This window comes from Equus quagga, chromosome 14, assembly GCF_021613505.1.
Source record: "Equus quagga isolate Etosha38 chromosome 14, UCLA_HA_Equagga_1.0, whole genome shotgun sequence".
NCBI lineage: Eukaryota > Metazoa > Chordata > Mammalia > Perissodactyla > Equidae > Equus > Equus quagga.
In genome coordinates this window covers 95,952,558-95,975,103 of record NC_060280.1, presented here as the reverse complement: position 1 = coordinate 95,975,103, position 22,546 = coordinate 95,952,558, and the positions used below count along the sequence as shown (strand labels likewise).

At 63.6% G+C, this 22,546-nt stretch overlaps 1 protein-coding gene across 1 annotated transcript in view; it reads left to right on the top strand.

Moving 5' to 3' along the window:
• Positions 1-22,546, top strand: part of DOT1L (DOT1 like histone lysine methyltransferase) — a 67,033-nt gene that overhangs the window by 35,302 nt on the left and 9,185 nt on the right. Inside the window, 17 exon segments of the mRNA XM_046685596.1 lie at positions 3,871-3,926; positions 6,626-6,705; positions 9,811-9,879; positions 10,689-10,795; positions 11,378-11,419; positions 12,574-12,684; positions 12,994-13,228; positions 13,857-13,970; positions 14,817-14,908; positions 15,386-15,487; positions 15,872-16,009; positions 16,820-16,945; positions 18,049-18,533; positions 18,732-18,867; positions 19,343-19,489; positions 20,632-20,761; positions 21,866-22,446. Coding sequence (XP_046541552.1) covers positions 3,871-3,926; positions 6,626-6,705; positions 9,811-9,879; positions 10,689-10,795; positions 11,378-11,419; positions 12,574-12,684; positions 12,994-13,228; positions 13,857-13,970; positions 14,817-14,908; positions 15,386-15,487; positions 15,872-16,009; positions 16,820-16,945; positions 18,049-18,533; positions 18,732-18,867; positions 19,343-19,489; positions 20,632-20,761; positions 21,866-22,446 — 2,751 coding nt within the window.

Here is a 22,546-nt window from a genome sequence, read left to right as displayed (position 1 = left end):
GTGCTCAGTAGCCCTGCCATGGCTCCTGCGACATGGCTGGGAGCAGAATTCGGGTAAAAGGACACTTGGTCATGGCCTTGGCGCTGGGTGCCTGGAACAAGCTGGCCACAGGACGAGTGGCCGTCTGGGCCTCTGGTGTCCTCTCACCTGTTTCCAGAGAGCGGCCTGTTTGACGCGGCCCTGCTCCAGGAGGGTGTGGTGAGTCTGCCTGACCGTTGAACGCCCGGATTTGGCGGGAACTGTGTCCTGGGTCTTGAGAGGCCCTCCCGGGAGCTTTCTGTGGCTTTGACTAGGCGCCCTGGTTGGCAGGCGGAGTCCTGCGTCCTCTTACGTAAGAACTGAAGAGGAAACAGAGCCAGCGGGAGCCTAAAAATAGCCCAGCGTGCTTTTCCAGGCCCCAGAGCCTGCCTCTCCAGGCCAAGGATCCCCGTGCGGCCTGCCTCCCCATTTGTCCGCTCCCAGCCGGGGCTCCCCCAGCCACCTCTGCTCCCCGCCTCCCCATCCTGCCGCCCTCCTGCTGTCAGAGCCCTTTCCTCTCCCTCCCCTCGGCTTCTGCCTCCGTGTCTGTCACGCCTCAGGGTGCCTCTCCACCCAGGAGATGCTCCTCCAACGCCCTGCCCGGGCTGGTATCTGGCCCTCCCAGAGCTCCCGCACACCACGGCCGTCCTGCTCGGGGCCGACTCCTGTGCCCTTGGCGCCTGCCGATGGGCCTGGCACAGTCGGCTTCCCCCATCAGGCCTCACAGAATTGCCGTGTGGGGAAGGGGCTTCGGCACTGTGTACATAGCTATGCCAGGTGCTTCCTGCCCCCGTGCGCGGGCACTTCTCGAGGCAGTGCCGCCCCTGTAGGCTCATCCACGAGAGGACGGCTGGACGCTGGCGGTAGCTGCTGCTTCCTTAGGGAGCCACGCATGTCTCGGAAACGTCACTGCGCCTTCACGCTGCTCCTGCTCCAGGTCGAGTCCCTGGGAGTCAGGGGCGGCCGGGAGACGGGATTTGGCTCAGCCAAGCTGTGGCTGGCTGCTCCTGGGCGGGTTAGCAGGTCAGAGCCCAGGGCCACCCATTGGTGGCTCTCATCCCCTGGGCTCCGAGTGGCTTACTTCAGTCTCCCCATTGGAGGGGTGCTTCACAGAGGCCGCGAGGTTGAGAGCATGTGTGTTCTGTGCAGGTGTGGGTAGTGGCTTCCAGGAGAGTGTCTGTCGAGGTGGAGCAGCCTGGGTTGGCACCTGCCCTGCCTGAGTTGGACCCTGGACCTTTCTGCTGGCCTGGGCCCACAAGCAAATCAGTGGCCTCCCTGTGGAAGGACGATTGTGCAGACTGAAGCCGTCTGCACCTGTGCATGCTGGGGGGCTCCCCTGGACTCTCTTGTCCCCTCGTGCATTTCTCCATACTTGGAGGTCTGTTATGTTGGAGCCAGTCCCAGGGTGACTGGAGGCAGGGAGGGACAGGAAGGTCATGTGCATCTTCCTGGCCATGTTAACTCAGGCACACTGGCCTCAGTGACAGAGCCAACTCAGCCAGTCACTCCGCTCAGACGGTCACAGCCTGTCTGTGCCAACAACAGAGCTGCAGGGCAGCTGGGCAGCAGAGCCAGGACGGTAGCTGTTTTCTTGCTTTGAACGTGAGACCAGAACTGAGCAGCGGTGCTGTGGCTTTAAACAGCATGGCCTTGATGGGCCAGCCTCCAAGGAGAGAGGCCCCATCAGGAAGAGCCTGGCGGCACCTGTCAGTCCAGGACCACCCCCAGGAGTGGGGACCCCTGGGGACCCCAGGACTCAGCAGTGGTTGTCCTCACGGCCATGGTTTATACAGAGAAAGGACATGAGTCAAAATGAGCAGAGGGAAGGGCATGTGGGGCGGGGGCGAGAGACCAGGCAGAAGCTTCCAGAGTCCTCTCCCAGGGGAGTCCCACAGGACATGCCTGGTTTCCCCAAACCAGATGTGATGGCACGTGTGAGGGGCCGTCCCCAGGGCTCGGAGACCAGGACAGGGTTCTTGGGGGGCTGGGCACAGGGCCTCTGCCCGGCATGGATGGGGTTCTGGGCACGGGAGGAGAGCAAAGCTCGGCCAGACCCCGTGTCTGCACAGACAGCTGAGGGCTGGGAGCCTGGGCAGCGTGGGTGGCCGAGCCCGAGTCCAGGTCCAGATGCTACCAGGGGCCAGCCTGGCGAGCCGGCCTCTCTGAGAACAGAAGCCTGAGGCCTGTGGGCGATCTCTTTTTGTCCAGCCTGGTTGGGACTTTGGACTTGTCACTCCGAGGCCTGGCTGGGCTGTGCGCCAGGAGCAGCGGCTGAGGCAGAAGCTTCCTCGGGTGGGGATGGGATTCAGATTCGGGCATGACTGGGACGTGGGCGGGCCCTCCCCCTACACCTGGACTGCCTTCCTCTGGCTCACCTCCTCGCACCGTGCACCTTGCGCCGTCATGTCGTGTCACATCACGCGGTGACCCGGGCAGTTCCCCTGTGTGCGCTCAAGGATGGAAGACGTGTAGCTGCTCCTGCCCTCACATGGCCTCATTGCTCTGGGGCAGCAGTACTCCCAGGGCCTTGTCTGCTCAGTCTCAATTCCGTCTGCTCTGGGTGGGCACTGGGCCTCCTGGGGGCTACAGTGCCCCATCAGGCTCCTGCTGTCTTCGTGGGGGGTTCCTGGTCACCTCATGGCACTCGTGCAGGTGGGGACGAGGTCCCATCAGCATCACCCCCACCCGTTCCCAGCCCCTGGTACCCATGAGCCCGCTCTCTGTCTGTGGATCTGCCTGTTCCGGACGTTTCCTGTCAATGGGATCACACGCCGTGTGTCCTTCTGTGTCTGCTTCTCTCTCTGAGCATCGTGTGTTCAAGGTCCATCCACGTGCAGCTGTGTCAGGGCCTTGCTCCCCTTCACGGCTGTGTTGTGCTCCAGCATGTCAGGGGACACACTGTGTGTGTCCATCATCCATTGGTGGACGCTGGGCTGTTTCTGCTTTTTGGCGGTCATGAATCGTGTTGCTGTGAACATGTGTGTGCAGGTTTTTGTGTGGGCGTTTTCACTTGCCTCGAGTGGATAGCAAGGAGTGGTGATAGAGCTTTTTGAGGAGTTATAAAGCCCTGTTTCTTGGTTTGCTGGACCTTACCGCTCTGGACAGTTGGGTTTACGTGAACTGTGTTCTCTTGGACAGGCCTGGCCGTGGGGCACAGTGATGCTCATCTGCTGATAGAAAGAGCACAGAGAGCGGGAGGCCGGGGCAAAGACAGGGCCGTTCTCGGGTGGGTGAGCAGTAGGAACTGAGGTCAGGTTGCCCAGTGAAGGCCTGTCCCCGTGTCAGAGGGCCAGCCGCGCCTTGCCATGTGCGCTGGTGCTGTCTCGGGGCCCGTTGGCTGCGTGGTGTCTGGCCTGGCGTGGTCTGCACCGGGCGCTCCCCTGTGCAGGCCCGCAGTTCTGTCTGCTCTTGGCAGTCCGCCTCAGTCCGAAACAGCCGTGGCTCAGGGGCGCGCCCTGCTGGCTCGGCCTGGACACGGCATCTTGGCTTTCCACTGCATTCTCTATGAGGCTGCAACCACTTTCAGCCCCGACGAGCCATGTCCTCGTCATTCGTCGTCATTTGTGTCCCACACTTGGGATGGGCACTGGAGCCCTAGGCGCCCTTCCTGCCAAGTTGCGTGCCTGGTGACCCGCACATCGTATGGCAACCTGCAGTGTGTGGTCTCGGCTATCCCCGACTGTCCCCTCCTCCCCTCGGAGCCGGCGGCCAGCTGCCTGGCCTTATCTCGTGTCCCTCCCACGTTGGCGACTTTGTGCTCATTTCATCCTTTCTTTGCGGGGGGTGGGGGTAGGGGCGCAGCGGCCGAGCGAGAGTGGAGAGTGAGCGTTGTCCCTGTCTTCTTCCTTTCAGCTGGAAAGAGGCGATTTCCTCTCGGAAGAGTGGAGAGAGCGGATTGCCAACACAAGGTACGCGGGGCGGGCGAGTCGGGGGCTCTGGGGGCCGAGAGGGCAGCACCAGGGCCTGGCTGGGCAGGGTGCGTGCTGGGGGGCCCCGCTATCGCAGGTCCAGGCCGGACGGCCCTCGCTGAGTGGCTGCCTTTCCCAGGGCAGAGAGGGCCGGCAGAGGCCGGCAGAGCTTCCCTCCTCCACCCGGGCGCCTCTCCTCCCGCCAGGGGTCACTCAGGGCTGTCAGCAGAGCAGGTGGTCATAGCTGGGCAGGGCTGGGCTAAGAGGCTCAAGGCCCATTCTTGCCCCCCGCTGCCTGCAGGAAGGGCCCCACCCTGCCCCCTTCTGGGCCTGCGCTCAGGGTGGGTCTTGCTGTGTAGCAGCACCCAGGCTGGTGCCTTTGCCTCCTCCTCGGCCTGGCTGGGGGCTGTTTCTCTGCGCTCCCCTGTGGGGCTGACGCGTGACCTCAGTGCCCTCTGGCTCCTGAGGCTGCATCTGTGGTCCTTTCCGCTGTCCTGTCTTGCCATCTTCCTTTGTCCTGCCGCTGCCTCCGGCCAGGGGTCTGGGGAGTGAGGCTGGATCTCTGCTTTGCCCTGGCATCTGGCAGTGGCCGCCCTCGGAGCACTTGCTGGGTCAGCAGGAAGAAGCGTGGGAGCGCGAGCACCTAGCGTGGGTCAGCAGAGGTTGCTGGCCCTTGGCTGCGCTGCCATGTGGAGCCCGCACAGGTAGAGTCTGGCCTTGCAGTCTTGTCCTCTCTCCTGGGGACCTCCTGCAGGTTGCCCTTCATCCCACTGCCCGGTTCTCGGGGCAGATGGGAAGCAGGTGTCCCTCTTGCACAGCGTGTTTCCTGTTCTCTCCCGTGAGAACTTCTCACTCTAGGCGGGCCCTCTGTCCCCCACTGGCTGGGTCCCCCACCGTTTGCTTGGGAGAACCACGCTGATCCCACTGATTGGGGTCTGGGCTCTGCTGCAGCTGTGGTGGGCTGAGCCGTGCTCAGGGTGCAGCGGGGGGCCCTCCCCAGTGGGCCAAGTGCTGACCAGCAGCGTCCAGGCTGAGGTGTCCCGTCTTCCAGGCATCGTGGTGATGTAGGAGCTCCCTGAGAGCTCACCGCACCCTTGCCTCGTCTACCTGTCGCCACCTGGCCTGGGACCCATCCCGTGGGCTCAGCCCCTTCTTCCTGCGGGCAGGGCGAGGGTGGGCCTCAGTGACTGGAGAGCGCGGCATGGTCCCAGTGCTGTGCAACTCTGCAAGTGCCCTGGCCCCCCCGCCCCCGTTTCCCCTAGGTGCTCTGCTTCCTGTCAAGGGTGTCCCCTCCCCCTCCAGCTCCTTGTCATTGAGGGCATCCATCAGTGCTTCGCCTGGCTTCGGTTAACTCCCTAGTTTCCTCGTGTCTGGAATGTGAGGGGGCCATGGCCTTAGGAGCCTTCTCCAGTCACGGTGGTCCCCGGGGGCTTTTCTGGCTCATACCCTGGTCACCTTGAGACTCTGGCGTCCAACCTTCCCAAGCTCGGGTCTGGAGTGGGGACCCAGCCAGGCCAGCCTCGCTCTCCGTGGAGCTTCCTTGCTCGCCCGTCTGGTCGCAGCTGTGTCTGCCAGCAGCCCAGAGGCTGTGGCCCGGTGTCTTCTGTGCACTTTGCTGTGTGAGGCGCATGGAGGGAGCTGGGCTTTACTTGCACCTTTGGTGTTTTGTCTTGCGGCTCTGCCCGTTGCTGTCTGCTCTGCTCTGTCTGGGCTGCTGTGAAGGGTTCCAGACTCTTGACTTTAAAATTATTGAGATTCGAAACAAGCAGCGTGGCGGGGAGCCCGCTGGCTGGTTCTGTGAGGGTCGGGAGAGGCGCTGTCCACAGTGCTGCTGCCATGGCCTAGGCCTGGCCGTGGCATGGCTTTAGTGCACAGGCGCGCACGCCGGAGAGAGAGGCTGCGTCATTTTAAGGCTGGAATGGTCTGTCTTCAGGTCCTCCCATGAACCAGCTGCATGGGTGTTTCTAGAGTTTAGCCATTCGGAGAGTTTCTCTGGGTTAGCGAGTGTTGGCCCGGGCGGATGAGGGAGCTGGCGAGTGGAACGTGGCAGGCGGGTGCGCAGGCAGGTGACAGCCCCCTGGTGTGTGGCGGCAGCTTCCTGGACCGCCTGAGTGGGCAGCCTTCAGGTCTAGGCTCCTTGAGTCATCTGGGGCCAGAGAACATTGGAGAAAACAGGAAAGGACGAGTCACCCCTCCCTTAGAACTGTCCTTTGGTCCCGTGGACCCTCAAGTGGCTCCCTTTCAAACGCAGCTTGACCCCACCGTGCTGCCTTCCTGTCTGGGTGTCTGGTCACCCTCACACTGCTGTCCCCAGGCGACGGTTGTGCCACCCCATTCCAGCCAGGGACGTCTGAGAGGCGGGCAGGGAGGAGCAAGCAGTCAGTGGAGGGAGTGGGAGGGGGAGGCGAGGACTGGGGCCGCCTTGGCCCGCACGTGTCTGCTTGGGCTTTTCCAGAGGAGCCAGCAGTCTGATTGTCACGGAGAATTTCTGAGTTATCCATGTTAGTGACAAACCAGGGCAGCCGTCCTACCCTGCGGGCCCAGGAGCCCATCCCCGCCTGGGCAGAGGTGGTGCGGGCAGAGCCTGGGCTGGCCGGCCCCCGAGCTGGCACTGGAGGCGGCCGGCGTGTGTGCCCCGGAGCTCTAGACACTGTGGAAATGGAACCTTCGTTTTACTCAACTGGAATATTATTTTGCAGTGTTATATTTGTGAATAACTTTGCCTTTGGTCCTGAGGTGGATCACCAGCTGAAGGAGCGATTTGCAAACATGAAGGAAGGTAACGTACCCCAGCCCTGCCCTGTGCACCGCGCCCTCAGACGGCCACTGCGGTCCGTCTGTCCTGGCCCCAACTGCAGGTGCTGGTACTCTCTGGGTCGGTTCCGACCCCATCCAGCTCAGTGCCCCATCGCAGGGCCTCAGCAGCGGGGTCCCAGGCCTGTGTCTTCCAGCCCAGTGAGGAGTGGAGCAGGCGTGGCCCAAGCCCTGCTTGGGCGGGAGCTTCCCGCTGGCCCCAGGGCCTTGCGGGGCGGCCAGACCAGCAAGGAGAGCCCTGGGCTGTTGGTGAAATTGGAGTGGCCCTTAAACAACGGGTGACTACCTAATGTCCCAGCTTAGATAAAAGGGTCATTCATCGTGTATCTGAAGTTAAGACTTGACTGGCATCCCTGCTTTATCTGGCAGCCCTCACCTGGGACGCTGAGGGCTCTGGGGCTGTCCAGGCTGACTCCGTTGGCTTTTTGTGGGCCTTTCTCGTTTGAGCCCGTCCCCACCTGGCCAGAGCCGCCCCTGCTGCTCTGTCTGCCTCCCTGCCCTCCATCCGCAGCAGCAGGTGGCCGCCCAGTCCAGCCCCGGAGGGGAGAGGCAGGGCCGGCTCCCCTGTGTCTGAGTCTCAGCACTGCGGCCGGAGCTTGCCCATGCAGGTCGCGGGGCGCGGCTGAGAGCTGCCGGCGGCCTCTTCGAGCCTGGAGCTGTCGGGCCGTTGCCCTGGGGTCTGTTGAGCACTGGGAAGAGCTGTGTTCTCCCCATACCCAGGACAGCTTTGAGATTCAGGATTCCCCTGGCGGTTTTGTGCAGTGTGTGTTCTTCTATTGGGATCTGGCCCAAACCTTAAGGGGAGGTGCCCTGTCTCTGAAATCTTGACAGTCCACCGGTGGATGGGGAGGAACCCGTGCAGGCCGCAGCTCCCCGCGGCCCTCACCCCCTCACCCAGCCAGCCTCTCCCTGGGGACGTGGGGCTTCCCTCTTTTGACTCTTGTGTCCCCAGCTCCTCCCTCGGCCTGTGGTGAACTGTATGAGTTCCCTCTGCGCCCGAGCTGTGTGTGCTGCGGGCTGCATGCCCGCTCTGCATCCCCCAGAAGGTGAAGGGGGGAAGCTCCATGCGTGTCCCCACGTTAGCCACCCAGGAGGGAGTCACTCAGGCAGAGACGTTAGTGTCTCCTGTCCCTTTGCTATGTCTGGGGCGTCCTCGCATGCTAGAATGTCAGACTGATGAGAACACCCAGTTCTAGAACCTTCTAAGTAGATGGGAGCCAGCTCATTTTATTTGAACCCTGATTCAGATTTTGTAACTGCCCCTGGATTTTAGTGTGTCAGGCTCTGACTCAGAAAGTGGGGGAGAAAACCCAGTGTGTTCCAGGAGGGGAAGACAGAAGAGCCAGCATCTTCTCCGAACGCCATCTGGGGTGCTGCGGGCGAGGCCATACCTGGAGCTTGGGCAGGTCCTCGCCAGTCTGTCTCCCACTGACGACGGTGGTGTCGTCCACGTTGGATTTAGTCACAGAAAGCACCATCGATAATCCCATGGGCAGTCGAGCCAGGGAAAGCCCACAGGCGTCCTCTGACCTCAGATGCCCATCCTTCTCCAGGGTCCTCCTGACATGAACTTGGCGGGTCTCCTGGGCCCCCCAGTGGGCATGCCCTGTCGAGGAGACTGGGCTGTGGGCTGTGACTTTAGAGGTAGGATATGCAGCCCCCTCAGCCATCAGCCCCCCCGGGCTCTGGGGTCAGCAGCTCCCCTTCATGGCCCAAACAGGGAAGCTCCTGGACGTGGATGGAGGGATGGAGCCGCGCGGCTCTGAGAAGGTGTCCCCGCACTTCGCCAGTGATGACACAGACAGCAGGAGTCACCCGCCCTGCAGGGAGGTCCCCCAGAAAGCGCCCTTCCCCCTTGGGCCAATCAGAGCAGCTAATAAAGTGAGCTGCGCTGGTCCTCCTTCCAAGATGGCCTAGACAGACGCGAGGTGCTCCCGGGGTGGCCTGGCTCAGGGCGTCTTCCCTGCCCTGCTCCCACCTGTTTCCACCACCAGGCCTCTAGGGAGGCCCCCGAGTGCCACCTGATCTCAGGATGGTTCCCATGTTTGTTCCAAGCAAACCGCAGAGTTGAAGGACCTCTCAGCATCAAGCCAGGTGGCTTCCGGCCGCCTTCAGCAGTGGCAGCTTCAGTGCGTGTGTGCGTGTGCGTGTATGCAAGTGCGTGTCTGTGTGCAGGTGAGTGTGGCACAGGTTCATGATCTTGTCTGAGTGAGCTGCACTGTCCCACTCACCCTGCACACGTCCCCCAGCCCGAGTATGCAGGCCCCCATCAGAGCCCACATCGGCCCGGCTGCGCCCGGAGCACCTCTTCTGTGTGTCCCTAACCTTCCAGCCCAGCTGTGCCTGGAACACCTCTTCTGCTGTGCCCCTAACCCATGACATTGACACATGGCCTTTGGGCCTCTGCCACTGATGTTTGAGAGCAGCCCCTCCGTCTTTTTTGACAACGCCCCAGTGGACCCCTTGTCTGGTCGCCTTTAGCCCATCCTGGGCTCATCCCCCGTGGTGAGCTCAACCTTGCCCCTCTGTGCCCTGTCTCCTGTGGGCCTGAACGCCCACTTGTCGAACTAGGGCCAGCTCGGGACCAAGGGTGGGGGGGGCGCCTGCCCATCCCTCTGGTCACCAGCTGTGTGCTGCAGGGGTGCACACTCGGAAGCCCCTCCTGGCCCTGTTGCAGGTTGCCGTTTCCCAGTTAGGCCGCTCTGAGGACTCGAGGTTCTGTTTCCTCATCCCGTGACGCACCCTGGATGCTCCCGCGGTTCAGCACGCCCCGTTGGTGCTGCGAGGGCCCTGGCCACCGGGCCTCTGTGAGGCCCTGGGCCCTCTGAGCTCTTGCTCTCTCCCTGGCACCACGAGGCTGCCACCTGACCTTGGCTTGGCTCGGCCCCGTGCCATGTCACCTGCCGCCTTCTTGGGGACAGCTCTCAGAGACCCGGCTGCATGTCGGGGTGCTGCTCGTGACTGAGGGGCTGTGGGGCATGTGCGTGCTCAGTTGGACTCATCCTGAGTTTTCTCATTTAAGCGTACGATTGTTGTCCACGGATGGCAGTGATTAATTTCTGTGTTTCAGGTGGCAGAATTGTGTCCTCGAAGCCCTTTGCACCTCTAAACTTCAGAATAAACAGTAGAAACTTGAGTGGTAAGAAACTTTCGTTTTGCTAAATTATCAATATATGTGATTCTGAGCCTCTGACGTGCGTTAATGCCGGGTCCCCGCAACACCGCTGACATCCGGCCCGGTCACTCTCTGTGGGGCCGTCCTGGGCGCTGTGGGGGTTGAGCAGCATCCCTGGCCCTCACCCACTCGATGCCAGGAGCACCCCCAGTGACACTCACAGATGTCCTCAGACATGACCTGGGGTCCCCTGGGGGCAGGACTGCCCGGGTTGGCCCACAGCTTGGATGGGAGTTTACGAAGCCAGAAAGGAGCAGGTGACAAGGCTGCTCTGCATTCACACTGAGGGCCTGGGTGGGCGAGGGGCTCAGTGCAGACAGCCTGCGATGGGAGGGGCTGGCACCCTGGCCCCTGGGGGAGCCACATCGGCTCCGTGGTGCTCAGCCTTGTGGGTTTCTGGTGTTTGGGTGCTGGGTGCTTTGGTAGCCGTGTTTCGAAATCATCCTACAAGTGCTTTTCGATCCTACCCGGTTGAGCTCATTGCCTTTTTCCTCTGACGAGCCCTGTGGGTTAGCAGACTTGCCTTCAGGCATGTGCAGGCTGTGCGCCTCTCTCATCTGCCTGCGGGCTGGCCTCCAGGTGCCTCCCTGGCCTGGTGGCCGTGGACGGGCCCGTGAGGATGTGGGTGCGAGGTACTTTCTGCCCGCTTCCTGCCTCGTCTCCTGCGGGTGCCTCTTGGGCAGGAGGTCACTGCCAGGAAACTGCACGCCGGGGCCTCGCCGCGGCTCCCCGCCTGGTGCTTGAGGCCCTGACGCGCTGCCTGCTGTGCGCAGACATCGGCACCATCATGCGCGTCGTGGAGCTCTCGCCACTGAAGGGCTCGGTGTCGTGGACGGGGAAGCCGGTCTCCTACTACCTGCACACCATCGACCGCACCATAGTGAGTGTCCCCGCGTGGCGGGCGCTGCGCCCTCCCTGGGCTGTCCTGACTGGCACCCTCCTCATCGCTGCTGAGGCCTGCACCCCGAGCGCCTTCCTCCCCAGCACTCTCACCCTACCCTCAGCTGTCACAGTTGTCTCTCAGCAGGAATGGCTGTGGCCAGGAGGTCGAGGCGTTTGTTTGTCTTCCCTTTTCTGCTCTCAGCCCTTGTGTAGGACAGACGTGGTCCTGGGTGACACGTGACGATAATGGATTTGGCCTTGGCATCTGAGGCCTCTGGTGTCCAGGGGCCTCTGGGCCGGCTGGAAGCCAGTTCTTGGGCTCACCCATGGTGTGTCTGCCCGCTTCGTGAGATGGCTGTGGAGGGTCTGCACAACCCCGGAGAGCGTGGCCCAGTGGTCGGGGAGGGTCTGGGCAGAATGCGTTCCCCTTGGGAGGCGAGGTCGTGGGCCTGTCTGGAAGCCTCGATGCTGCCAGCTCTCTAGTGGCGTCTGACGCTAGCGCATTGGGGTGTCGCTTCTGTCCTGGCAGGGTTGCAACTGACTTCTAATACGAGTTTGTCTTTTCTTTCTCCATTTTTAGCTTGAAAACTATTTTTCTAGTCTGAAAAATCCAAAACTCAGGGTAAGTTTGTGTTTTTTTCCTTGACTTAACAACGTGGGTGTGCCGCTTGCCGGAAGCTCGCCCGTGTGCCGTGTGGCCACGTGAGGAGCGCTGTTGGAGCGGCGGGTCTGGGCGGCTCCACGGCCCTGCCCCGTCTCCTCCGGCCCTCGCTCGCCCGTGTCCGCCTCCTCTCTCCCAGCTCCCGCTGGGCATGCTTCTTGTGAGCAACTGTTTTTTGGGAAATGGGTTGAACGAGTTGCAGTCTTTGAAAATTTTGTGGTCATTTGGTGAGTTGTGCTGAAGCACAGAATGGGCGAACCGCTCTTTCTTCCGTTACCCTGACCCACCGCATCCATAACACGAGACCCGAGGAGCCGGGGGGGCCGGCGTGTCCCGCCCCCGTCCAGGCATGGTGCGGCTGCTTCTGGCCTTGCCGGTCAGCACACGGTGTGCCTGCTGGCTGTCGAGAGAGCCGGCCTGAAGTCTGACCGTGTGGTTCTGCCACCCCTGTGGCGTCCCTCCCAGGGCCAGGTCCTAGGACTCGCCTCTCCAGCCTCCAAGCCTCAGAGAATGTCTGCCTAAGTGTCTTTCTCTTTGAGGCTCAGACAAGTATCTGAGCATGAAGAAGCCCCTTCGGAAATGACCGGCCCCGGCCCCCGGGACCCTGTGTCCTTCTGCCGTACATAGCAGGAGCCAGGTCTTACGTGGTCATCCCCCGCCAAGAACACAGAGCAGCTTAAGCTTGCCAGTGTCGCCCCATGTTTCCTCCCTTTCCTCATGGCGTCTGCAGCAAATCTTGCTTCAGAGAACAGACTCTCTTGTGTAGGAAACACGCCATCTTGGGGCCCTTGGCACACCTGTCAGAGGGGCAGAGGGAAGTGACCGCCTGGCAGTGGCTTCCGTCCCTGCACTGAGGGTCCCTCGTCTGTAATTTGAGTTCCCATGACCGAGCTCTGGGGCTCTGCTCGCCTCCGGCAGACGCAGACGTGCTCACAGGCTGCGGCCGGCTGTGGGGCCTCGGGAGGCTCCTGGGCTGCTTGGCGCCTCAGTCCCCTCGTCTGTGCAGAGGGCAGAGGGGTGGACATGAGTGGACCTCGAGCAGGGGCTCCGGGTCTCCTCAGGCCAGGGCCCCGACCGCCAGCACTCTCGGGGACACGGCCGCACTTGCTTTCCAGGAGGAGCAAGAGGCAGCCCGGCGCCGGCAGCAGCGGGACGCCAAGAGCAACACGACCACTCCCACCAAGGTGCCCGAGGGCAAGGCGGCCGCGCCTGTGGACACCCCCATGGTGAGCGGCCCCACGGCCTGGCGTCAAGGGCGCGCGCCCTGGCCCTGCTGCCCTGGTCCTGGTGGGAGTGGCTCGTCTGTCCACAGTGACCTGTTGGGACCCGGCCAGGGAGGGCGATGCTGCATGCGTGCGTTGGTAGGCGCCCTCCCTCGCCAGGCTGGAGCAGGGCCGGGATTCCAGGCCTGGTCCTGGGTGCGTGGCACTTGCTCTCCTCCCCTTGCTCTCCTGGAGCCCGTGTCGCATGCTTGGTGCTAACAAAGGGCTTGGCTCCTGCCAACGCGCCCCCCCCCCCAACAACCCGTCCGCTAGGATTCTGGTGCTGAGGACGAGAAAGCTGGGGCGACCGCCGTCAAAAAGCCGTCCCCGTCCAAAGCGCGGAAGAAGAAGCTGAACAAGAAGGGCCGGAAGATGGCCGGCCGGAAGCGCGGGCGTCCCAAGAAGGCGAGCACTGCGAACCCCGAGCGTAAGCCCAAGAAGACCCAAACTGCACTGGACCTCCTGCACGCGCAGACCGTGTCTCAGGCGGCGTCGCCCTCGCCGCAGGGTGAGCAGCCCCGCCGCCCGGCGTCTCCCAGTGCAGACGACCCCTCACGGCCTCCGCCCCGCGGCCCAAGCGCCGTGCTCCTCAGACGCATCGTCCGCCCGTCCTGGCGGCTCCCCGTCCTTGCGCTGCCTCGGTGCGGTGTGCGGCTCTCTGGGCATCCCCACTGCCTCTCTCCTGCCCCTGGCACGGCCCACCAGCTCGGGGCAGTGGAAGGGCAGAGGTTGCTGGCGGTGTCCTGTGCTGTATGGGTCGGCTCGTGATTTCCAGATCCTGCTGAGGGTGGGACGTCCTGGGCTGTGGGTGTGGCGCCGCTTGCCCGGCTTCGCCACCCCCTGCAGTTTGCCCGAGAGCAAGGCGCAGCAGGGCTTCCTGGCTCACCCTGCCGGCCAAGGCTCTGCTGGCTGCACGGCCACGGCAGAAACGACGCGGCCACAGGGATGTCTTAGATCGTAGGGATCATTGTTTCTAGAAGCGCCGAGATGTGGTATCTGATGGCGTCTTTGGACCTTAGAAGCTGTACTGAGTCTTATCTTTAAAAAAGCTGGTAAAAGTCCATGGAGCAGTCTTCTGGAACTCTCCAGGAGTGCCGGGCAGTTATTGAAGCGTGGCTGTTGCTGTCTCCCCACAGATGCGTACAAGTCACCTCACAGCCCGTTCTACCAGCTACCTCCCAGCGTGCAGCGGCACCCCCCCGACCAGCTGCTGCTGGCCCCCACCCCGCCCGCACTGCAGAAGCTGCTAGGTGAGCTGGCGCCAGGCGTGCAGGGTCTGCGGGTTCCACAGGTTCCGACCCCGTGGCTCTTGGGGAGGGGGCAGGGCTGAGGCTCTGCTTGTCTAGCGACCCCAGTGAAAGCCACGTTGTACGGGTGACCACACTAGAGGTACAGGGCCAGGGTCAGTCCTGTCAGGTGACCCCGGAGCTTCCGGGTCAGCAGGGCCGTGTAGTTGTCTGAGGCTGAGGTTCTGCCCCCCAGGGTAGACTAGGGAGCTCCTGGCATCGAGTGGGTGGGGCCAGGGATGCTGCTTACCCCCCACCCCTCCCAGGACAGCCCCCCAGAGAGTGACCCGGCCCCAGTGTCTGCCGTGTGGGGGATGGGCCTGTCAGGATGAGCTTGGTGCCACCAGGGCGCAGGGCCCTCTCTGGCTTAGCCAAGCACGTGCTCACATCGATGGGCCAGATCCCGGTGCCTCTGGCCACTTTGAGCCTGGAAGCAGGAAAGCCCTTCACGCGGTGGGAGCCGTCAGGTTCCTCCGTCCGGCGTCCGTGGCATGTTTACTCGGGAGAGTTGGCAGGTTTGGTAGCTGAAACCCACGTGGTCTGGGGAGAAAGGAAGTGCAGGGTGACGACGGCAGGGCTGCGAGGGGCCGTGGGAGGGTCCCGGTGGAGGTGCTGAGGCAGCGTGGGCACCGAAGGCCCTGGTGGGATGACAGCGGCGAACAGACACGTTTAAGCGGCATCTGAGGCTGCACCGAGCAAGCCCCCATTGAGATCAGGGCTCCGGCCTGGCCGCGTCGCTGCCCTCTGCCTCCCTGCTGACCGCGCTTGGGGCATTTCTGCGTGAAAACCCCGCCCTCGGCTCTCCCCTAGAGTCCTTCAAGATTCAGTACTTGCAGTTCTTGGCGTACACGAAGACCCCTCAGTACAAGGCCAACCTGCAGCAGCTGCTGGACCAGGAGAAGGTGGGCTTCGTGAGGGGCCGGCGTCTGCCTCTGGGTTCCAGATGTCCTCCACGAGGGGCTGGCGGGGCGGTGGAGGGGCCCCTGTCTCCCAGCTGCCGGGCTCCGATGGCCCCCGGCTCGCGGGGAAGTTGTCTCACTTCCCCTGACGTGGCCGCCCAGTGGGAAGGATGTGGCTCTGTCGCTCCTCATCAGTTTGTAATTCAAAACGCCACTCGTGTCGCACGGCCTTTGGACGGAGCGGTGGGAGGGGAGCCGGCCAGTCCCGTGGTGTGTGTGGGGCCCTGGCTGAGTCTGGAGAGGGGTCGGCCCCTCCCTCGCTGAGCGCTGGCCTTTCTCATCCCTGAGAGGGCTGGGAGGCTGTGCAGCCTTCCGGGCTGGAGCGTCTCACGTCAGGCGGCCCTCGGAGCGTGTTTGAGGGCAGGGATGGGGCACGGGCTGCATGGTCACCAGCCCTCCCTGCCGGCCCGTCCCCTGCAGGAGAAGAATGCTCGCTTGCTGGGCGCCGCGCAGCAGCTGTTCGGCCACTGCCAGGCCCAGAAGGAGGAGATCAAGAGGCTCTTCCAGCAGAAGCTGGATGAGGTAGAGGCGTGCGCCCCTGCCCCGGCTCCCCGTCCCGGCAACGACCCGAGTGTGGGATGGGGGGCGGGCAGGGGCGCAGTTGGCGTGGCTGAGATCCAGAAGGCCCGCTTCCTCGTCGGGCACTCTTGGTTTTGAGCGTCTTCCTCACAGGGCGGCCTGGAACCTGGGCTCTGGTCCGAGGGCTGTTCCCCATTCAGCGCGTGGGGTGGGCACAGGCTTGTGTCTTAGGGCTGTCCCAGCATGGCTGCCACCGTGGTCATACCTGGTGTAAGCCAGCCCCCTCCCCTTCCCACCACTGAAGCCCCAGCCCTGGGTTGCCCCCCCCTTTATCCACTGCCCCGTGCCCCTCCGTGGACACCCACCTCTGCCATCCTGTGTCCTCAGCTGGGAGTGAAGGCGCTGACCTACAATGACCTGATCCAAGCACAGAAGGAGATCTCGGCTCACAACCAGCAGCTGAGGGAGCAGACGGAGCAGCTGGAGAAGGACAACCAGGAGCTGCGGAGCCAGAGCCTGCAGCTGGTGCGCGGGGCCTGGGTGGGCGCGGGGAGGGCGGTGGTCTGTTCCAGAGCGCCCCAGAGCACACAGGGCTCCTGCACCCCAGACCGGAAGGGCCGGGCATCCCTCGACTGATGGGCCTGGAGCCCGGTGCCCTGATATGCGTCCCGAGACAGAGATGGCCTGAGGGTGCCTGCTGGGCCTGGGCTGTCCTTCGCTTAGTCTGCAGCGGCGGGGGGGAGGTCCCAGGAGCCCCTGCCCCGTCCCCCTGTCCTCGTTCGTGCTCGGAACACTCGTGGCTCTCAGAGCATGTTAGAGCCACAGGCAGTTTCTGAGACTTGTCGGGCATGTAGGGCTGTGACAGCACGCAGGCCCCTTCAGGCGTCCTGGGCTTTCCCATTTCTCCGTGCCCCAGTGCTGGGCTCCTTAGGGAGCCCCAGGGTACAGGCCGTGCAGCTTTGCTCCCCTGGGGACCGTGGACGCATGTCGCTGGCTGGGCAGGAGCCTCGCTTCTAACGGGGCCTCTAGTCCCTCCTGTGGGCACCCCTCCTCTTGCTCCCTGTAGGACATTCCTTTCTGGGGACCCCGGCCTCCTCCTCGGGCTGCCTCCTCAGCTTGGCCTTCCAGAAATGGGTTCCATGCTCCCAGAACACAGGCCTGTGGGGACACCTGCCCAGACCCCCGGCCCGTCTCTTCCCCCGAGCCCAGTGTGGGGACGGGAAGCAGAGCCCTCTGCTGCGCGTCCCAGGGCGCGTCCCATCCCCCCACAGCCACGCAGGCTCGGGGGTAGGGGCCAGCCTGGCCTGGCTCATGGCCTCGATTGCCCCCCCGCAGCTCAAGGCTCGATGTGAGGAGCTGAAGCTGGACTGGTCCACGCTGTCCCTGGAGAGCCTGCTGAAGGAGAAGCAGGCCCTGAAGAGCCAGATCTCCGAGAAGCAGCGGCACTGCCTGGAGCTGCAGGTGGGCCGGGCCCGGGCGCTGGGCTTCCGCGGGCTCCAGGGGTGTTCTCAGTGCCCTCGGCATACCTGCCGAGGCCATCCGCCCGAGGACAGGGTACTCGTTCTGGGCGTCACAGTCACGGCGCCCCGGGCGTCCCCGTCGTCAGGCCTGGAGGAGTGCTATGAGTGCGGTGGGCAGGGTGCGCTCTCAGGGCGTCTCGGGCTGCAGTCTGCGCCTGGGGCTTCCTGAGGGCTCCTGGTGAACTGTTTCTGGAACAGTCACTGAGGAGATGTGTGTTTACGTGAAAGGCAGCTGGCTGGTGTCTTTGTGGCTGAGGGTGGGCTGCTTGTGGTGCTCGGCTAGGAGGGAGTGTGGGACGAAGGGAGAGGGCAGCCTCCGGGTCTGTTGCTCTCGGGCCTTTGCTGGCAGCTGATTCCCTGCGGGTGTGGCTTTCAGTCAGAAAGGTGCACAGGACGCTTGCCGGCGGCGGCGTCAGTGACTAAAGCTTGTGTGTGAAGGCTGGGGCCCCGCTGCGTTTGTGTCTTGGCGGCGCTCCTTCATAACTCACGTAGGTGTTCCCCGACCCCAGAACCTTGTGGTTCTTGGAAGTAACTTATTACAGATGACAACGCGGCGGGTTTCTCTGCACCCACTCACTTTAAGGATGTTTTCTAAAGATGTGCTCCCATCTCTAAGAGGGGAAGTTTAGGGTCCCATATGATCTGCTGCCGAGCAGCTTCTGAAGGGCTGGTGGCCCAGGGGTGTCCCGCTCGCTGAGCCAGCAGCGTGTGTCCTAACAGAGGGTCGCTGACATTGTGACCAGAGCCAGGTGTTGTCCACACACCAGCCTGCACGGAAGTCTCGGAAAGGGAATATGTTTGCGTTCCATTTCTTCTGTGTGATAAAGAAATGACACATGTTCACAATAAGGGAAAAAGCCAAAATGGGTAAACCGAGAAACAAAGGCTCGCGTCCCCACCCCCCAAAGAAAGTGCTGTCCGGGCTTTCCCGTCCTTCGTGCTCTCCCGGAAGGCCCCTTCTGGCGGGTTGCAGGCTGGGGCTGGGCCCTCGGCAGTGGGGGCGCCTCCCCCAAGCGGCAGGCGTGACACCCGCTCTGTCTTCAGATCAGCATCGTGGAGCTGGAGAAGAGCCAGCGGCAGCAGGAGCTCCTGCAGCTCAAGTCCTGCGTGCCGCCCGACGATGGCCTGCCCCTGCCCCTGCGCGGGAAGGGCGCGCTGGGCCGGGAGCTGGAGGCGGAGCCCGGCCGGCTGCCCCTGGAGCTGGACTGCTCCAAGCTCTCCCTGCCCCACTTCAGCAGCATGAGCCCGGAGCTCTCCATGAACGGCCACGCGGCCGGCTACGAGCTCTGCAGCGCGCTGAGCCGGCCCTCGTCCAAGCAGAACACCCCCCAGTACCTGGCCTCCCCGCTGGACCAGGAGGTCGTGCCCTGCACCCCCAGCCACGGCAGCCGGCCGAGGCTCGAGAAGCTGTCCGGGCTGGCCTTGCCTGACTACACCCGGCTCTCGCCGGCCAAGCTGGTGCTGAGGCGCCACCTGAGCCAGGACCACGCGGTCAGCAGCAAGGCGGCCGCTGGCGAGCTGCACCCGAGGTGAGTGCGCGGGCCCACGGGCTCTGCGCCTGCTGCCTGCTGCCCCGCTCGGGCGCCCTGCGGCTGCCTTGGGGTCTTTTGAGCGTGAGCTCATCAGTTTGGAAGGGATTCGGGGGATTTGCTAGGCCCAGGCTGCCAGCCTGTGGAACGTGGCTGTGGGCTCCCCGGAGAATGACCAACGGACGCATCTCGTTCCAGAGCTGAGCACGCCAAGGAGAACGGCCTTCCCTACCAGAGCCCTGTCATCGCCAACGGGATCAAGCTGAGCCCTCAGGACCCTCGGCCCTCATCCCCCGCGGCCTTACAGATGACGGGAGAGAAGGGCAGCGAGAAGGTGGGCGGGTCTCCCCCTCGGAGAGTGTTCTCCACGAGTCCGTTAGGGGATGTTGTCCTGGGAGGCCTGAGTCTGGCCTGAGGAGGACGTGGGGTGGATGTGGGGGAGCCAGCGGTCAGGCCGGGCGGGAGGCGATGCCAGGTGGGGGGCTCGGGCTCTGCTGTGTCCCGCCTGTGGTCACCACGCTGTCCTTGGGGTGAGCCCAGCACATGGGGTGATAGCAGAGCCGCTCTGGGCGGTTCCTTTGTGCATGTAAGGCAGCGGGTTCGGGAAATACGGGGAAAGGGAGAGCGTGAGGAGCTGGCGGTTGGATGGATGGGGTGCAGGTGGGCGGGGGTCCTGGAAGGTCAGGAGGAGCAGTTTGGGGGCGGGGGCCCATCCGCTGCCGTGGGCCCTGTCCTGAGGTGGGAGGGCCGTGGTGTGCTCCAGTTGCGCTCTGCTCAGCGGAGTGAGCGGCTGTGCCGGTGTGCCGCAGGGCCTGAAGGAGCGCGCCTACGCCAGCAGCGGGGAGGCCATCACCAGCCTGCCCGTGAGCATCCCGCTCAGCACCGTGCAGCCCAGCAAGCTGCCCGTCAGTATCCCCCTGGCCAGCGTGGTGCTGCCCAGCCGCGCCGAGAAGGCGGTGAGTGCGCCGCGGGGAGGCGTGGGCCGGCCCGGGAGCCTGGCGTCCCAGAGCACCAGGTGGACCCGAGGGTGCTGCGCCTGCTCTTCTCCCCTCGAGACCTGGTTCCTTCTTGTTAGATTGCATGCTGTTGAATTTTTAATGTCCCAGTGCTCTGAGAAAGATAGAACGTCCAAAATCCAAGTTTAGCTGCAGTGAGGTTTTGCTATTTTTATCTCAGGTTTTTTGTGTGAAAGGTGGTGTGTGCGGGTAGAGAGGGGATAAAACTTCGGATTTGGTGGAAGCTTGCAACCTGTCTCCCTTCCTTCTAGGCCACATTTGCATCCTCCTACCTCACACGTGTGGACACACGAATACCAGAATCTTGTATAATGCAGCCTTTTTGTGGTTTTTGTTGAGATATAACTCATAAATCACCCATCTAAAGTGGACATTTTAGTGGCTTCCGGAACATTCCATCACCCCAAGGAGACCCATCCCCATCAGCATCCCCCCACCCCCTCCCCAGCCCCTGGCCCCCACGAGCCCGCTCTCTGTCTGTGGATCTGCCTGTTCTGGACGTTTCACATCAATGGGGTCACATGCCGTGTGTCCTTCTGTGTCTGCTTCTCTCCCTGAGCGTCATGTGTTCAGGTCCGTCCACGTGCAGCCGTGTCAGGGCCTCACTCCTCTTCACGGCTGCGTCGTGCTCCAGCGTGTGGGTGGGCCACATTTGTGTATCTGTTCATCTATTCATGGTCATTTGGGTTGTTCCAACTTCTCCTGTCCTGTGTCACGCTGCACTAAACGTGCGTGTGCAGGTTCTGTGTGGACGGCTGCTCTCACCTTGTCCCCCAGGAGTAGAAGGGCTGTGTCGAATGTAACTGCAGCCCCTCGCTGCCCTCCTTGTCCCTTCACCTCAGCCTGACACGGCCCCTCAGCCAGGCGATCCTGTAGAAGCCCCGCCAGACACCTGTCCCTTATCTTGTCAGAACTCTTGGTGGCTGCCCACTGCGTTCACACCCTGAGCACACGGCTCTCACACACCTGCCATTCTCTCTTCCTCGGGCCGTTTGCATTTCCTATGGCTTTTGCCCAGGACCCCCTCCCCGACCTTTGCTTGCCGCCCAGCTCAGCTGATGGTGTGCACTTCCTCTCCACAGAGAAGCACCCCAAGCCCTGTGCCGCAGCCCCGAGACTCCTCATCCACACTGGAGAAGCAGCCGGGTGCCGGTGCCCATGGTGCCGCGAGCAGCGCTGCTGGAGGCAGAGGCCTCGCCCTGGCACCTGCGGGTAAGAGCCGTGCCTGCTGCCGTGGCTCCCTCCCCCTACTTGGCCTCTGCGCAAGCTCGGCCTGGCCCCTCCAGCCACTGCCGCCGCCGCTCTCTGAAGCGGGAGGGCCCAGGCTGGGGACGGGAGGCAGGAGCAGGGTGTCTCTGAATGAGGCTCAGGGATGCCAGGCCGAGCTCAGAGCCAGCCCGGCCGCTCCCACCTGGGGTCTGAGCTGTGGTCTCAGCGGCACGGCGAGCCTGTGTGGGCCTTCCTGACGTGGCTGCTCAGTCTGGCTGGTGTCAGCCTGGCATGTGCACTCCCCCTGGCAGATGGTGTCCTCGTCTCGCTGCCAGGGGCGTCTGGGCGGCCCAGTTCCCGCTGGGTTCCAGTTCTTCTTCAGAGAGCTCTGATTCTTGACACGTCTGCGTGTCAGCACAGTGCCCAGCGGATCTGTGCCGGGCCCGGTGGAGCAGACACTTGGGGCCCTGCCGCCGAGGGGTCTCTGTCACATCTGTTAACACCACAGCGTGGAGGCGCCAGCCACAGTCCGATGGGTGGGTGTGTGCCAGTAAACTGGTTCCCACCACGGCTGGGCTGAACCACCAAACCTGCGGGCTGGGCCCCTGTGTAGCCCGTGGCCATGGGGTAATTACTTCTCCAGGAGCGAACAGTAAAACGCAGGGGCCCCAGCCAAGCTGAGACCCTTCTAGCATCCACCTTCTTTAGCACTGGCGGCCTGATGGCTCTCATCTTCTCTCACAAGGGTTTCATCCGGGTTCCTGAGCCTCCAGGGGCCCCAAGAAAGGGCTTGGTGTGGGGAGCGCCAGGGGCCACTCCGGGGTCATGGGCGGGCTCCTCCACCTCCCATCATCCCACGTCCAAAAGCGTGGCCGCCTCGTGCCAGCGCCTAACAGGCCCCGGGGCTGCGTGGTCTCTCGCCCGGCAGCGCCTCCCAGGCGCCTGCCTGGCTCCTTGGTGCCCATCTCTGGGCATGGGGGGGCTCACTGCCACACAGACGGCAGGTTCCTGGGTGCTGAGCCAGCTCCGCCAGGGCCGGCGCCGTCCTCGGCCAGGCTGGGGGTCTCCTGGCACAGACCCCCTGAGGAACCCGCGTTTCTCCCGCAGGATTCTCCTACGCTGGCTCCGTGGCCATCAGTGGGGCCCTGGCGGGCAGCCCGGCCCCACTCGCTCCTGGAGTCGAGCCCACCGCCTTTGACGAGTCCTCCAGCTCGGGGAGCCTCTTCGCCACCATGGGGTCCCGCAGCTCCACCCCTCAGCAGCCTCCCCTGCTTGTGCAGCCGCGGAACTCCGGCTCGGCCTCACCCGCCCACCAGCTCTGCGCCAGTCCACGGCTCGGCGCCGCCCAGGGTCCGCCCCCCGATGCCGGCAAGGCAGACCTTCCCTGCGAGTCCGGCCTCTCCGACCCGGAGAGCGAGGCCAGGAGGAGGGTCGTCTTCACCATCTCGGCAGGTGCCCCCGGCTCCAAGCAGTCGCCTTCCAGCAAGCACAGCCCCCTGCCCTCGGGTGCCCGTGGGGACAGCGGCCAGAGCCACGGGCAGGACAGCCGCAAGCGGGGCAGGAGGAAGCGGGCGTCGGTGGGGACCCCCAGCCTCAGCTCGGGTGTGTCCCCCAAGCGCCGGGCCCTGCCATCCGTCGCCGGCCTCTTCACGCAGTCTTCAGGGTCCCCCCTGAACCTCAACTCCATGGTAAGCTGAGGGGGGGGCTGGGGCAGCCTCCCCACCCCCGGGCCAGACAGGCTGATGCCTGCACGCTGCGTCTTCTGCCCCCAGGCCCAGCTGAGGGGGG